The sequence below is a fragment of the Monodon monoceros genome, unplaced genomic scaffold (assembly GCF_005190385.1).
Source record: "Monodon monoceros isolate NGI ecotype Baffin Bay Population unplaced genomic scaffold, NGI_Narwhal_1 Super_Scaffold_6, whole genome shotgun sequence".
Taxonomy (NCBI): domain Eukaryota; kingdom Metazoa; phylum Chordata; class Mammalia; order Artiodactyla; family Monodontidae; genus Monodon; species Monodon monoceros.
The window spans coordinates 83,916,078-83,933,024 of record NW_021703783.1 but is presented as its reverse complement, the minus strand read 5'-3'; the positions used below and the strand labels follow the sequence as shown (position 1 = coordinate 83,933,024).

The following is a 16,947-nucleotide window of genomic DNA, read 5'->3' as shown; positions in this document are numbered from 1 at the left end:
AAAACATATTTATTTTAAAATCTAACTGGCAAAATAAGGTTAATAAAAACATCACATTTTATGAAGTATCTTTTATTCTTGATTTGTAAAATACAAGTAAGAAAAAGGAAAAAGAGCAAACATGAAACCTGTCATGTTGCTGTACCTAGTTTTAAGCTTCCAAAGAGGAAACCTAAGTTACATAATTTCCATAACAGAAAAAAGGAAATATCCATTCTTCAGGGAAGACAATTGTTGCTAAATTTCAAATTTGAGAGAAATGTACCATGAGGGTCCCTTAAGTATGAAATGCTGAACGATTTACACCCACAAAGAATATAATGGACAGAATCCTCTCCTTAATGACTATCAGCTATTATGGCTCTACTGCTCTCTAATTCTCCAAGGCATGGCTATGGAGGAGCACAGGAGACTATTACTGTGACACTAAAATGGCCCTGACTATTTTATGTCTCCTTAATCACCTGTCCCATACATTCAGTCAGTGTCTAGTCATCAGCAGCTCTGACTTATAAGCCAACATTTAGTCTCCTCCTCTAATTTGTTCCTTCTTATCTGATACAGTTGAAGGGTGAAAGAAAAAACCCTAAACTTGGTAAATTTTTTTAATTAAGAGATGAACTGAATCAAGAGTTATCTCAGAATGAAATGCATAATCTATGTTAAATTTCTTTTCAGTTTCACAAATGATCCCCTTAGGCTTTACTTCTTTAAAAAGACATTTCTAGGTCTATATTATTTTTCAAAAAGAAAAGTCTGACTAGATAAAATGGGGTATTCGTGTCTACTACTAAAGACAGATTTATTGGTCTTTCCAAATTTAAGCCACTCACTGACCTTCTTTCTCTTTCTTTTCTTGGTTTTCTTCAGCTGCAGTCTTGTCAGCTCTGAAGAAAATTCTTGCACTGCTCAGTGAGAAACAGAGCAATTCAAATTCCTAAGTAAATTGAAAAAATTAGAAATAAAAGCTGAAAATACTTTAGTAAAACATCAAAATTATATTTAATATCTCATTATTTCTAAAAAGCTCTAGTGAGTGCAAATCGCAAATACAGAAACTGAACTGTGTAATCCACCCATTTTTAAAGATATGAGTCAAATGGCTTCCAAATACCATTCATTTAAAAATATACTCTTATGACCACTATTCATCTCACTTGTTAAAATGGGAGTTTCAATATGATTTATGTTTCTTCAGTGATCAAGAAGTAATGGATATTAAAAAGTCAAAGCAGATCTGACTGTTACTCTCGTCTACCTGTAGATAAACATCCAGTCGCTTCTGAGTGAGATTCATGGTTTGTAGTAGTTTTTCATCCTGACTAGTTGACTGCACATTCTGTTGCTTAGCAACTGCTCTTATCTCCTTCAGGTACTTCTCTCTAACAGACTGGAACCAGTGAAGTGAGTCAAATTCCTGGTACTGATCCAAAAGCTTCAGAATATAAGCCACACCTAGAGTCACCAGCAAAACCAAAACGAAATTACAATGTGTAGACAAGTTATATTCTACTCCACCAATAATTCCTAAAATTAAGCTAACCATTTTGAATTAATCCTCTTTCAAATTACATTTTACAGCACAAATGAATAAGTTTAGCAACATGGCTTAATTCCTCCTTAAAAACATATAAAAGAACTAAAAAAAAGGCCAATCAAGAAGGAATAACATGGCTATGAAAATCACCTGGAGATAACATATGGCTGTAAAGGTGGGGAAAAACTTCCACTGCTAAATAGACAACAACTAGGAAGCTACAGGAAACTAAATACAAGATGCTCAAACTGTAAATAAAACCACAACAAAAACAAAGCCTAAATAATTGGGTCCAACCACTCTAAGTGATTAGCAATACCAAAGGAGCATGAACAACAGTATAAGTAATGGTCAATCAGATGACCCAGCCAAAAAATACAGTAAACACTGCTCGTGAAAAACAAATCTACAAAGAGCACATAGCTCTATTCTCAAGCAAACATTCTGAAAATTCCATTGTAAGGTAAACATAAAATTCATGAGAAAACAATACCACTAAGCTTACCCATGGCAAAGCCATCATCAGTAAAGGCAGCTCCAATTTTATTTTTTTTATTCAATTTCTCCTTGCAACTAATGGAATGCTCTACAAAGTTGAGGGTCTAAAAAGATATAACAACATATTAGAGAAACAATTGTGCTAAAAAATCTTCAGTTCCTAAAACAGACATTTCAGAAATTATAAACAGGATCTCTTCTAAGCTCCTGTCCTTTTGATTTGAAACATTTCCCTCATATAAATAGCCTCTTGGTGAGGTCATAATCTGTGTAAGTATCTCTTAATGGCTCTTCTTTCCAAGTCCTTTAAATATGAGCACTCCCTCAATCACCACTTAACCCAAGCACAGCGCTTTTGTGTATGGCTCATTCTAAAATATTATGCACATTTAACAAATGAAGGCACTGAGACTTGAGTGGTTTAGTAACTTGCCTAAAGTCATACTCTAAATCAAAGTTGTAGTCAGAAAAGTAGGCCTGCTTTACTTAAAAGCTTAAGCACTCTTAAGCATGGCAGTCCTTACTTCTGCCCACCCAATTCATTCTACAATAGTAGTTCTTACCATATTCTCAGTTTAAAAGGCTTAGTAGTCATTTGGATAAACAAATTCCCTCCAAAAAAAGCACTTCCCTAAAAGTTTAGCTCCTCTGAAATACCTTATCTAATCATAGCATTTATTCAACAAATATTTACTGAAACTTAATAATACCAGGCATTATTAAATAATTACAATAAAAAAATGAATACCATCAAAGAGTTCACACTCTATAGAGCAGCACTCCTGGCAATGACAGAAATGCTGTGTATCTACACTGTCCGATACAGTAAGCCACCAGCCACATATGGCCACTGTGCACTTGAAATGTGTACGGTAAAACTTAGGAACTGAACTGAATTTCTTCATAAAATTTTAACTAATTTACATTTAAGTAGCCATTAGGGGCTACAAAAGGATAGCACAGCACTGGGATATAGAGAGACCTGTTTAAAAATAATTATGGTACAGTGTGATAAGTACTATAATAGCCTACACTGTAAACAAGATTATCAAGTTCCACTTTTTTTGCCTGTGAAACTTACTTGGCAATTAATCACATTTTATAAAATCTTTGTCAACTGTTACTTAAATCTTCAGATATCTCATTTATGTTTGTCTTCTTTCTGGAATTAGATTATAAACTCAAGGACACAAGAATAGTGTCCTATACTTCTCTTCTTTGTAGTGTTTGTAATCCCTCTTGTTTTCTCCATCACTAACTGAATTCTGACAGCAGCTCTGCAAAACTAGACTCTTCCTCAATCCCACAACGGTTTGCCATTGCTGTTTACCATGACTTCAAATTAAAGAAAGATGGTGAGAACTCACCATGAGTTAACTACACTATTATCAAAGTATAACTAAGATAGACTCGCCTCCAATCTGACACTTCTATTCATATCTGAAGATGAAAAGATAATGCCTATCAGATAACTGTGGACATTTTTGCTACATAACAATTATTATAATAGAGCATTAACAATTAACGTATAAAAAAAAACAGCAGAAAGGAAAATGCGTGAAGAAAAAAGCTGTCCATAGACCATCAGCTGCTTTCAATGGATAATAATGGTTCTAATATGTTAGAACGTATGTGTTAATTCAGGCAGCAATGTGAAAAGTTATAACTCGATCAAAGTTAGATGTAATCAAAAGCTACGTCTGCTCAGTGATATTTAGATTTTAGAGCTATCCATTTACAAATTTTTTAAGAAAGAGCTTTGATATAGAAACCTTTATAGAAAAATAACTCTTATTGCTATATATACCTCTCTAACCTCTTAACTCCATTTTCCCCACTGTGACAATTGTTTTTATATTGCGATTTTGGTTAACTTGAGCTATTTTTACGATGCCAACTACAGAATTAGAGCAAAACATACCATATACTACAACAAGAAAGCACTAAAATTTTAGCTTAGATGTTCATATTTACTACCAAAGAGACAGAAGTTGTCCTCAAATAGTATGCTTTTAAGAAATACTTCATATTTTAACAGTCTACACACTAATCACTTAAAATGACTATATGGTATAATTCAGCCCAAAGATTATATGTGTATGTGTGTGTGTGTGTGTGTGTGTATAAAATAGTGTATGCTCAAGTAATTTAAATCACACTAGGATTTCTCTGGCTGTTATGAACAAATAAGAATCTATCTGAACTACGAATAAGTCTCATTCTACATAGCTAATAAGTAAAAATTCTAGGCCGCGTTCACTGAGACCACATTTAGTTTTATCTACAACCAGAAAGTCAACAATATAGTCTGTTTGCATTTCCTGCTGTAAAAAAAACTGGATCTATTTATTAATACTTTTTCAAAAAATTCATTTTGGGTACTAAAAATACTCACCAGAGGTGGAACAATGATATAGAAATTTCGGAGATGTATATTCTTCGGCCTTCGAAATTCTGGAGCAAAAACATCCACAAGCATTTTGAAATACTCTGTGCCTTCGGCAGAATTTCGTGTGTGATCGCTGAGGACGGAATCCAAATGCCTAAAATGCAAAAAAATTATTTACTTGGTTCCTTTCTCAAAAGATGTGGCTTTTAAAATCCACTTCTCATTAGTTTAGATGAGAGCACTCAAAAATGTGAAATATAAGACACCTCTAAGTAAACTTCCTTGGGGTTCAGAATGAACTCATTTTTTTATGGACAGAGCCTAATCAATATGATTTAATTAACTTAGTCCCTAAAACAGAATATGTAGGGCCTCTTGGAACTTTATAGAATTTTCTATTTCTTCTTCTCACAATGAGCCCTGTAGAATTCCATTTCATTGTGAATAAATTCGTTTTCATCTTAAATCTCTTCACTAACGCTTCTTCTATACCTCCTTACCTCAACTGAAACCCATCTCCTTTTGAAGAACTTAGCTTCCCACTCAACCTTCAGAAACATTAACTGCTTTTTCTCCTACATCCCTTATGTATAGCTATTACCACTTTCAAATTATTATTCCCCCACCACTAGACGGTCTTAGAAATCTCTCCTTTGAGACTCATGATCCAACTATATCCAACTACCCTCTCCTGAAAGCAGGCATCTATAACAGTTTTAACCACTGCTCTACATGTGTTTATATTGGACTATGAGACCCACTCCAGTTCTCCTCCATTATTCTGGAAGACTTAATGTCCACTTAGATAATCAATTCATTATCATAACCTCATAACTCTATGACTTCACCTGCCATGAACTTTCCTTCACTTGATGAGTAAACATTTTGGGTGAGAATACAAAATAGGTACTTGCCATTACATCAGGGGGCCCTATAATGTCAGCATGTCCTGTTACTGGTGATGCTACGTTTGATCACTTGGTTAAGGTGGAATACATCAGTCTCTGCATTGTGAAGATGTTTTTTCCCTTTGTGATTAATAATCAATTTCTGAGATAAGTTTTTCATAGTGAATGAATACTCTGTTCTCCAAAAATGTTTGACAACCCACTGATGATTTGTCTCATTTCAAGCATTACAGTGATAGTTGCAAAACTGTTTTTTTTCCTAAATTTTCTCATCCCTTCTGTATTTACTAGCTGGCTAGCACTGTAAAAAAGAACTTTCCCTCTGCTTCTCCAACTTTTCTTATTATCACTATACCCACGGTTTCTTTTTTAAATTCAATGTATTATAAGCAATTTCTACCATTATTCTTTTTGATATTCAAATTGTCTCCACTTTGCCCAGGACTCAATAAGTGTTACAATTATTAATACTATAACTTAGTTTTCTAAAGACTTTCTTAACAATTCTGCATGCCTCTCTCAAGTTTTAAATTGTTTTCCAAAATCACCATTTACTCAAGTCTGTAGATCTGCACTGTCCAATAAGATAGTCATTAGCTATTTAAATTTAAATGAAATAAAAATTTTAATTCAGTTCCCTAGTCCCATTAGCCCTCTTTCCAGTATTCAACAGCTACATGTGGTAGTGACTACTGTACTGGACACTGCTGCTATAGATTACATGAAAGGAAGGACTAGTATTCTAGAAATACTAGTTGGCAAATAGAAATATTTAAAAAGAGTAAAAAGAAATAAGTGAAATGAATTTTATTAATGAGATATTTGGCATTCTTTTTTAAACACTAAATCATCAAAACCAGTTATGAACTTTACACTTTAGCACATTTCAATTCGGACTAGCCACATGTCAGGTGTTCAACAGTCACATGTATTAGAAACCCATGGTCTAGAAGATTCCTTTTAGGGAAGTTGGAAAGGCATCAGAATACTGTAGTCTTGAAAAAATTATATTTCATAAACTGAGACCATTACTTGCGTAGTAAAAACACTGACATATAAGTTTATATATTACCCTCTAGTCTTGTCTTTAACATTTAAATGAACATATACTTTTCAAATCTCCAAATTTAAATTATTCCAAAATTAGATTACCTAGCTGCTTTTAATGTTTCTTCTGCAAGACCTTCTTCTTTTACTAGTTCTTCAAAATTTACAATATCTTCAAGATCAGGTACAAATCTACATAAGAATTTGGGAAGGAATTTATTAAGTTAAATATGTGCAACTGACACAGATATGAAAGCAGTACTGTAAGACTCTAAATTTTTCAACTGTATCTTTGGAAAGAATTTTGCATTTCAGTTATATTATTAATATCACCACTTTAGTTCCACAATTGAATTCTAGATATATGAATAATCAAATTATCCTTAAAAATCATGTAATCTATAGAACCATTCACAAACTGTACCAATAAAAGAAATTAACTATAACCTTAAGTTAACTATAAGCTTTATTTATAAGTTATAAGTTAACTAAATAAAGCTTTTCAACGGTCTGCTGTAGTCTTAAAATTTGAGAAAAAATTTAACTAGTACAACTAATGATTTTCTTCCATATTTGATCTCAAAATGTATCAACAAAAAAAGAAAAAAACCCTCTCTACATTATTACTTATAAAAAAGACATATTTAAATGACATTTCTAAATGGCATAAACAAGGCAAAAATATGTTTGCATCCATACCTAATGGCATTGCTGCTACAATGAAGGCCACCAGATCTTATCATCCGTACATAGCCCATAGCATTACCTTAAAAACCACACACACAAAAAATCAGATGTTTATACAAATAACTCTAAGTTCTAATAATCAGGAATACAGTTATTTATAGCAATTACAAGGTTTCCACTCCTAAGTAGCAAGAGATTTTGCTGTATTTTACACTTCAGTTTTTGCTCTATAAAAATAAAACTTACATATTTGTGCACTTAAAATATAAAGGTACATATATACATCTATATTAAATATTTTTAAAATAAATGTAACTTTCACTTGTAGTCATTAAATGCTGACATTTTTAAAAAATCACTTTAATATATTACTATATCAATAATTTCTTCACTCACATTAAGTATGTGTTTGTGTCTCTCTCTCACTCTCATACACACACACAGATGGAAGTGATATTCAGAAATCCTTATTTGATGCCTCCCAAACTAATATCTCCAACCTGGGCTACTCCTCTAGGCTTTTTTATCCAATGCCTACACCTACATGTCTAAAAGAAATTTTAATTTAGTAAGTTCAACTCAAACTCAAGATCTTCACCCCCAATTATATTTTCTACCTTAGAAAATGACAATTCCATCCTTCCAGTAGCTCAGGCCAAATGTGCTGAAGTCATCCCTGGCTCCTTCCTTTCTCTCACACTTTATATCTAATCAATGGGCAAATTATGTTGGCTCTACCTTCAAAATGTAGCCAGAATCCAACCAGTTTTCACCAGCTTCACAGCTATCACCCTATTCCAAACCAGCACCATCTCCTGCCTAGAAATGCGCTATGCAATGGCCTCCTGATCTCTCTACTTCCACCTTTAGCGTCCCACCCCTCACAATGTTTCCTTCACATAGCGGCTGGTGGTTCTTTTAAAACTAAGTTGGAGCACTTCATTCCTTTTCTGAAAACTCTACAATAGCTCTCCATCTCAGAATAAAATCCAAATTCCTAACATGGTCATCACAGCCTTGTATGATCTTGCCCCTTGCTGCTGTTCTGATACCATGCCCTACCATTCAGGTCTTCACTAACTCCATTCCAGCCCCTGACTATTTCCCAAAAGTGCCAAGCAGACTCAGGCATTTTACATTTAGTGTCGCTTCTTTCTGGTATACTCTTTTCCTAGCTATGCATGCACATGGCTTATTCCTTCATGTTATTTAGGTTCCTGCCCATATGTCACCTCCTTAGAGCTTTCCCTGAATATCACTACATAGCACTGCCCAGCACCACTACATCTGCTTACTCAGCACCTATCATTGATACATTATATATCTCTTTGTGTCTCATCCCACTAGAATGCAAGATCCACGATACAGCTTTTGTTTTCTTCACTGCTCTATCCCTAGAGCCAACATTTCCTACTCAAATGAAATGAAATTACTTGGGAGAAAGAATAGACAAAAAGGTAAGAAGCTGTTAACATTTCACAACCATATATTATAGTAATATGTACTTTACATACATAATCTCATCTGATACCTTTTAAAACCCTCAAGTAGTATTACTGAATCTATTTTAAGGCTTATCTCAATATGAGAGATGATGTTAAAATGTTTCTTTATGCATCTTAGAAACATCAAGTATCTAGTGTGATTGTTTTCCTCCAAATTGTCAAACTGGTATCTGACTGATCAAATGTGCTAGTGAGAAGCAAATAGGGAGTAGCAGTTAAGAGCAAACCTCTGAAGCCAGACTAGTTGGGTTCAAATATGGACTCTGTACTTTACAGCTGTAAAACCTAGGTCAAGTTATAAACTTTGTGTCTTAGTCTCCACATCTGTTAAATTAAGCTCTAAAGGGGCGAAGACTTTGTTTATTGTCATAGGTATCACCAGCACCTAGGAACATTGTGTTGTCCTCAATAAGCCTGTGGAATGAATGAATGGAAATAACATTTACTTCATAACATTGTGAGTTTTACATGCATTAGAACATATAAAGCACTCAGAACAGCCTTGGCACATAGTAAATAAATGCTCAATAAATGTTAATGTGTCAGTTATTTCAGCAGGCAAAGAAGGACTTAGACAAAAGGACTTCTCACTTTGCTCCCAGCTCTGAGATTCCTTACTCCTTTTCTCAAGAGAGTGAAGAGACTCAAAAGCACATTACAATTTTTCATAGGCAGAGGTAAAGAATTTATATTTCCTAAGAAGAGAATAAAGAATAAAATGCTGGAACAAAGTAAAAAGGATAATATGCGCCAACTGCGGAATACATGCTAGTGGCAACAGAGGTGTCGTTATTTTTTGTGTATTGGGGGAAAATGTGTATTTTGATGTGTATTGGGGAAAAATGACTAGCATATTAAGCTCATGATTTAATGATAATTTCATAGTACAAAATTATACTTTTAAAAAATATAAAAACATGAAATAAATACTACTACAGGCAGTATTCACATGGGGGAAAAAACTCATACTGGTGTATGAATTAAGTGAAGTTTTAAGCAACACTGCTCCAGAAAAACAGCTCTTAATTTGAGGCCCATGGACTCTGACTTTGAGCATCTGAACTCCAGTATACTATATGCAAAAATGTACGTGAACGTGCATATGGGCATTGTTCTGGGAAAAACAAAAATCAATCCAGAGTTTTCATCAGATTCTCAGAAAGGGTTAAAAACTATTGCTCCAAGCGTTTACAATCTAATATGTCATCAAATATCACTATGAATAAAAAAGTACTTATTTGAAAATACTTCATTATTAAATTGTTTAAAATTAAAAATTTACTAAGGTAAAATTCTCTAAGTTCTTGTACTAATACAAAATAGAAAGGCCTAATATGTAAACCAATTAATTTCTAAAACTTAAGCTAGTGCTCACTGACTTTACTACCTAACTAAATGCTTATAACACCCTTCCCACTAGTAAACTTAAAGCCCCTTAGAACAAAGGCTATTTGTATTCTCAGCATCTAGAAAAATATCTGGTGTAACAGAGCCTTTATAAATGTTTGATAAATGAATGAATGAATCTCAGGAGGCACAATTTTACCAAATTATAGTCAATAAGAATTTACTAACTGCTTGGCGTCTGCAACTGTGAAGAATACAAAACACCTTTGGACTTGGAGCCAAAAAAGTCCCAGCAACGCCACTTATCTCTCTTGTGTTTCTCTTTTTTCATCTTTAAAAACATGACTACGTGCCTATCTCAAGGGTTACTGTGCGGATATTAATAGAGATAATATATGTGAAAAGCTCTAGTAAGCATAAAGTTTTTTTAATCTAGGATTATTTTAAAATGCAGTTCTTGTTTTTAAATACAGTATTACACATTTCAGAAGACAAGTTCTACTTGTAAGCAGAAGGACAACTCAAGAAATTATATATAAATATGAAATGATGTAGCATAGAAAAATTATTAGTTAACTTTTCACATAAACATTTTACACCTTTGCATTTAGGCGTAACTTTTAAAAGTCTAAAACAGTGCCTTGAACACAGTAGGTACCCAATAAATAGTTACCAGTTGACTATTTACCATGAGTATGGCCTTTGAGATGAGTTAGTTATTATATTTTTAATTTAACTGAAGAGCTTATCCACAAAAATATTTATATTATATTTATAAATATTTCATTTATTTAAATTAATCCACAATCTCTCAATTATTATGCACCAACAGTCTAATCATACTTGAAAAACTTCTGGTAAGAAAAGGAAATTATTAGTGGAATAAAGCTGAACTCAGGCACTCACATATTGAAGTTTATTCGTATGAGATACTTAATATATGAGATAGATTCTTGGGATTTGTACTTTATTTCCCAACACTTTTACAGTAACTTACCAATTTGGCTGATGAGTTGCCTGAACTGATCAAGGTAGCTTTGTCCCTCTGGGGTTATTCCAAGTTTTCTGATGCCTCGATTGAATTTTTCTGCTCTTTCAAAAGGATACTAGAGAGATAATTTGAAGACTACCATTATTAACAAAGACCCCTAAAGCATAAAATGCCTACCATGACAATACCACTGTCCTTTCTAATTTTGTATTTACATTGTGCTTAAAAAAAGTCACTGAAGTCTGATGACAAAAAATTTATAGCACAAAAACTACCAATATTCAAGGTCAATACAAATTAAATAAGGAGAAAAATTATTAATGCCACCAACTTTAGGTTTTCCATCAATATTATTTGTCTCCCTAGACCCAACAACTCTGTCAGATAGATAAAAGAAATCAATTCCTCCTAGAAACATTTGTTCAGAAATGTGTGACCAAGTTTCCATGGCCTGAGAAGTATCAGGGATTTATAATTTTTCAAGTCTTAGCCCATTAAAAGATTTAGAAAATTACTCATTTTATATTAATAAAAAATGGAAATACTTATCCAACAAATTATTATTTATTTCTCTAAACACTAGTAACTTCTGTTCCAATAAAGATGAGAGTGAATATAATTTTGTACTGATAACTGTAATCTGTAATTTTAATAATTATTTCACCAGAAAGTAATATTTTGCCGCTCTGACACTGAAAAGAACTAAACTAGTGTATAAAAGGGCTGGAACTAGGTGATGCTTAAGACAGTTCTGGATGCAGCACATCAAACGTTAAGATCCATCTAAGCCTGTTGGTTCTCCATCCATGTGGCTATATGCCTCTGTACTGTTACCACTTGCAATTCTTCATTTCACTATGGGAAAACTTAGCCCTGAGGGTGAAGGGAAAATGACATTCTTATAAATTATAGGTGGGACTGTCAGTTGGTACAGTATTTTTAGAGTACTTGGCAATATGTATCAGAATTTTAAATATTCTTTGCCCTTTTCCTCTTCAAGGAATCTTTCAAAAATATTTGAACACACAGATAAATGTTCAAAGATGTTAAGTGTAGCACCATTTGTAACACAGAAAAATCAGAAAAAACTAAATATCCACTCAGTAGGAGAAGGTTAAAGGAGTTACAGTATACATCTTTACTATTAACTCTTCAAAAACATGAGGTAGACCTATAAGTACTGACATGTGATAAGCACACTGCAAAACAGTATGTTTAGTTTTAGTCCATTTTTGTTAAGACAAACAGTATTTGTAATGCACAAACACATGTTTATCACAGACATCTGGAGGGCATCACATGACACTGTTAATAGCAACTGCCTCCAGAAAATAAAACTAGAAGGAAAGAGAAATGAAGGAGGATATTTAGTTTATGCACTCTATATTGCCTAAATGTTTCAAAATGAGTATGTTCTGCTTGTGTATTATTTTAAAAGAAAGAAAGGTAACACCTGACTTACAATGATCATTTAATTTTTCCTTACACTTTTGTTTACAGTGAATGCAAAGAGTAAGAAATTGCAAGGGAAAATATAGAAAATAGGAAGCCAAATCGAGGAGACGTTATGTGAAAAATAATAAAGAAAAAAAACCCCAAGAGAAAAAAAAACCCATAATGAATTTTAGCATAAACATTTGCCATACAGGCAAACCTTGGAGATACTGCAGGTTTGGTTCAAGACCACCACAATGAAGCAAATATCGCAATAAAGTAACATGAATTTTTTGGTTTCCCAGTGCATATAAAAGTTATGTTTACATTGCACTGCAGTCTATTAAGTGTGCAATACCATTATGTGTAAAAAAAAATGTATATGCCTTAATTTAAAAATACTTTATTACTAAAAAATGCTAACCATCATCTGAAAACACAGGTTTGCCACAAACCAATTTGTAAGAAAGGCAGTATCTGAGAAGCACAATAAAGCAGAGCACAGTAATATAAGGTATGCTTATATAATACTCAGCAGTTGAATCAAACTACCTTAAAAAGAAGATGTAAAAATACCTTATGATCATTTTGGTCCTTGATTTCCCTGAAAAACCGAATATCTTTAATCAATCTGGATTTGATATGTTCATCATACATAAATTGGCTAAATATATAGAACTTCTTTTTCAAAAACTGGTAGGTGAAATTAACCTATAAAATTAAAATTTCAAAAATTGGAGAACGTTATGAAAATTAATTTCAAATCAATATTACTGAATAAAATAATATGTTGGACCTGAATTATTTAAATAAAGTTTTTTTTGCCCAAGTTTACAGAGCTTTCTAAAAGCTCCCCTTAAATATTTTTATGACACAAAAGGAAAAAAGAAATTTAAAAAATGGAAAATACTTTCATAATAAGACTAAGAGCTATAGTGAGAATCATAAACCAGATTTGATGCTCTAGTTTTCAAGTCATAAACCACACTCAGAAGCTTCTATGTTCCACCATTCATAAGATTACTTATTACTAATCTACATGTCTAAAACGATACTAAAGTAAGAAACATGGTGCAAGAGACCTTTCCTGAAGGAAGAGAGTAAACATTCAATTATTTATCCATAAATATTTTGAGCACCTCTTATGTACAAGGCAATGTACCTGCTCTCATGCTAGACATGGTCATCATCATGAAGTGTATATTCTAGCAGGACAGGCATTTTAAGACAAGTATATGTTAAATAAACTATTATATCTCAACTGCAATAATTTCTAAAATGAGAAGTATAGGTGTTCTGAGAATGGGTTAAAAGGTCCTGACCTAGACTCAGAAAACACTGAAAAAGTAGGATTGGAGCTGAGATTAAAGTCAAAATAACAAGATTAATTCTGACCGATAGATGAAAGCCTTGTACTAATTTCCATCCCCACCACCCTCAAATATTACTAATTATTTTTGCACATGTATGCCCTTTTTAACAGTCTTCGTCACCCAGTTATATAAATGCGTGCTTTCTCAGAACTTTTCTTGTGGTTTAAACATTGCTTTTTCTTGATCTCCTCAGCAGTAGTAGTCTTAGAAGTAGTCTCTTCTTTACCCTTTCCATTCCTTTTTTTCCATACACTTATTTATTTATTCATTCATGGCTGCGTTAGGTCTTTGTTGCTGCACGGGCTCTCTCTAGTTGCGGCGAAGAGGGGCTACACTTCTTTGTGGTGCGCAGGCTTCTCATTGTGGTGGCTTCTCTTGTTGCAGAGCACGGGCTCTATGGCGCGTGGGCTTCACTAGTTGTGGTGCACGGGCTTAGTTGCTCCGCGGCATGTGGGATCTTCCCAGACCAGGGCTCGAACCCGTGTCTCCTGCACTGGCAGGCAGATTCTTAAGCACTGCGCCACCAGGGAAGCCCATATCCTTTCCATTCTTAAGAGTGGGTAACTCTGCCAGCCTCTGATCTTATTTCTTCTATGCTCACCTCATCATCACCAGACATCAGGAATTTACATTCATTAGTGTGGTTAACTGATTAACAACTGTTTTTCCTGCTAGAGTACAATTACTACGACAGCAGGAAATGTCTGTTTTTCTTATCCCAGTGCCCAGCACAGTGCCTGAGACACATAAAATATGAGCATAATTGTATCTGTTACATGAATGAGTGTTTGACAGATGAGGTCAAAGAAGAGTTTGATCCTTAAAGGTTCAGAGTTTATTCATCCTGAAAGGCTCAGACATCTCTACATGGATAACTCCTTGTTTTAAATTTGAAACTCTGACTACCTATGGCCCCTTCCTCTATTGATAACCACTAACAGAGCTCCAATCACATTACTTATCAGCTCAAAGACTTCAATGGCTTCCCCACTACACTAAAATGGTCCCTATGTAACTTTCCAGTCATGTAACTTCTCCCTATTCCCTTACTCCCAAATACGCTTAAGAACACTTTACTATTTAAACATTTGCATTCTTCTTTCCTCAAGGAGAAACTGTGGCCTGAAAACCAGGTAAATTTAAAGACTTCTCTTTTTCCATTGAAGGAAACATAGCATATAAGCTCAAATGATTCTTGCAAGTGACTGAATGCCCATTTCTAAGAAGATTCAAGATATTTTTTCAGCAAATTGCTATTTTTATAGATATCAAATAACTAGTAAACGCCCTCCCAAAAAAAGAGCATGACTGATGTTAAATAAACTATCAATGATTTGCTTTCAGAAGCAACTTACAGAAAATATCAAACAATCCACCCAGATATATACTTATGCTGATGTCCTCAAATCTCCAATGTTATTTATAATGATGATCTTAAGATGGTAAAACATTCTAAAGTGCCTTTTTTTGTTTTTAAGATTTTTCTTGATGTGGACCATTTTTAAAGTCTTTATTGAATTTGTTACAATACTGCTTCTGTTTTATGTTTTGGATTTTTTGGCTGCGAGGCATGTGGCATCTTAGCTCCCCGACCAGGGATCAAACTGACACCGCCTGCATTGGAAGAAGAAGTCTTAGCCACTGGCCCGCCAGGGAAGTCCCTAAGGTGCCTTTTGAATTACAAAGCTTCCATGACATCTAATACAATTTCAGTGACAGACATTTTAATTATACCAAACAGAAAAATGGACATTAAGGTATAATATAAACAAGCAATAATGTATATTTACCAGAATATTTGATGAAAAAAACTACTTTTCAAACTACCAAATTCAACAGGGGTCTATTACCCACACAACCTCCCTCCCAGAAGGTTCTTACTGTTGTATTCATGATTCCTGTGCCATGTGTTCGAATTGAATTAGCAATATGCCGAATGTTAATAGTGTTCAAATGTTTGTTATTGCTTGTTCGTTCAATAAAAATCTGTAATGAAACAAACACAATCAGTAGCAAACACTGGCCAGTTAACCCAAGAATTTTACAATTTTATTTTATTAAAGATAATTGAAAAGTCATTCAAAATGATAATACAGTCAAAGCAAAGGAATAAACAAGATGATCTCTAAACAATTATTTTTTGTCTTCTTTATTTTACTAACTTGCACTATTGAGAATCAATTCTTTGCCCCTCAGCCTTTCTACATTAAAAAAATTTTTCTTGCATGCACATTATGGTCACCTTATCCTTGACAAAGGAGGCAAGAATACACAATGGAGAAAAGACAGCCTCTTCAATAAGTGGTGCAGCTACATGTAGAAGAATGAAATTAGAACACTTCCTAACACCATACACAAAAATAAACTTAAAATGGATTAAAGACCTAAATGTAAGGCCAGAAACTATCAAACTCGTAGAGGAAAACACTCTATGACATAAATCACAGCAAGATCCTTTTTGACCCACCTCCTAGAGTAATGGAAACAAAACCAAAAATAAACAAATGGGACCTAATGAAACTTAAAAGCTTTTGCACCGCAAACAAAACCATAAACAAGACAAAAAGACAACCCGCAGAATGGGAGAAAATATTTGCAAACAAAGCAACTGACAAAGGATTAATCTCCGAAATATACAAGCAGCTCATGCAGCTCAATATCAAAAAAACACACAACCCAATCCAAAAATGGGTGGAAGACCTAAATAGACATTTCTCTAAAGAAGACATACAGATCGCCAACACACACATGAAAGAATGCTCAACATCATTAATCATTAGAGAAATGCTAATCAAAACCACAGTGAGGTATCACCTCACACTGGTCAGAATGGCCATCATCAAAAAATCTACAAACAGAAAATGCTGGAGAGGGTGTGGAGAAAAAGGAGGGAACTCTCCTGCACTGTTGGTGGGAATGTAAATTGATACAGCCACTATGGAGAACAGTATGGAGGTTCCCTAAAAAATTAAAAATAGAACTACCATATGACCCAGCAATCCCAGTACTGGGCATATACCCTGAGAAAACCATAATTCAAAAAGAGTCATGTACCACAATGCTCACTGCAGCACTATTTACAATAGCCAGGACATGGAAGCAACTTAAATCTCCATCGACAGATGAATAGATAAAGAAGATGTGGCACATTTATACAATGGACTATTATTCAGTCATAAAACGGAACAAAACTGGGTTATTTGTAATGAGGTGGATGGACCTAGAGTCTGT

At 33.9% G+C, this 16,947-nt stretch overlaps 1 protein-coding gene across 8 annotated transcripts in view; it reads right to left on the bottom strand.

Annotated features, from left to right (window-relative positions):
* The window catches only part of WASHC4 (WASH complex subunit 4), a 67,242-nt gene that overhangs the window by 17,128 nt on the left and 33,167 nt on the right, over positions 1-16,947 (bottom strand). For 7 of the 8 annotated variants that reach the window (XR_003791014.1, XR_003791013.1, XR_003791016.1 and 4 more), the window contains exons 24-32: positions 15,598-15,702; positions 12,920-13,054; positions 10,916-11,024; positions 7,079-7,145; positions 6,485-6,571; positions 4,431-4,578; positions 2,043-2,139; positions 1,259-1,455; positions 838-937 (exon numbers count right to left, since the gene is read on the bottom strand). Coding sequence is in view for 4 of the 8 variants with exons in the window: in XM_029204368.1 (XP_029060201.1) it covers positions 838-937; positions 1,259-1,455; positions 2,043-2,139; positions 4,431-4,578; positions 6,485-6,571; positions 7,079-7,145; positions 10,916-11,024; positions 12,920-13,054; positions 15,598-15,702 (1,045 nt within the window). In the remaining 4 variants the exon portion in view is untranslated. The remainder of the gene's footprint in view (positions 1-837; positions 938-1,258; positions 1,456-2,042; positions 2,140-4,430; positions 4,579-6,484; positions 6,572-7,078; positions 7,146-10,915; positions 11,025-12,919; positions 13,055-15,597; positions 15,703-16,947) is intronic. The other variant, XM_029204372.1, reaches the window with a different exon arrangement.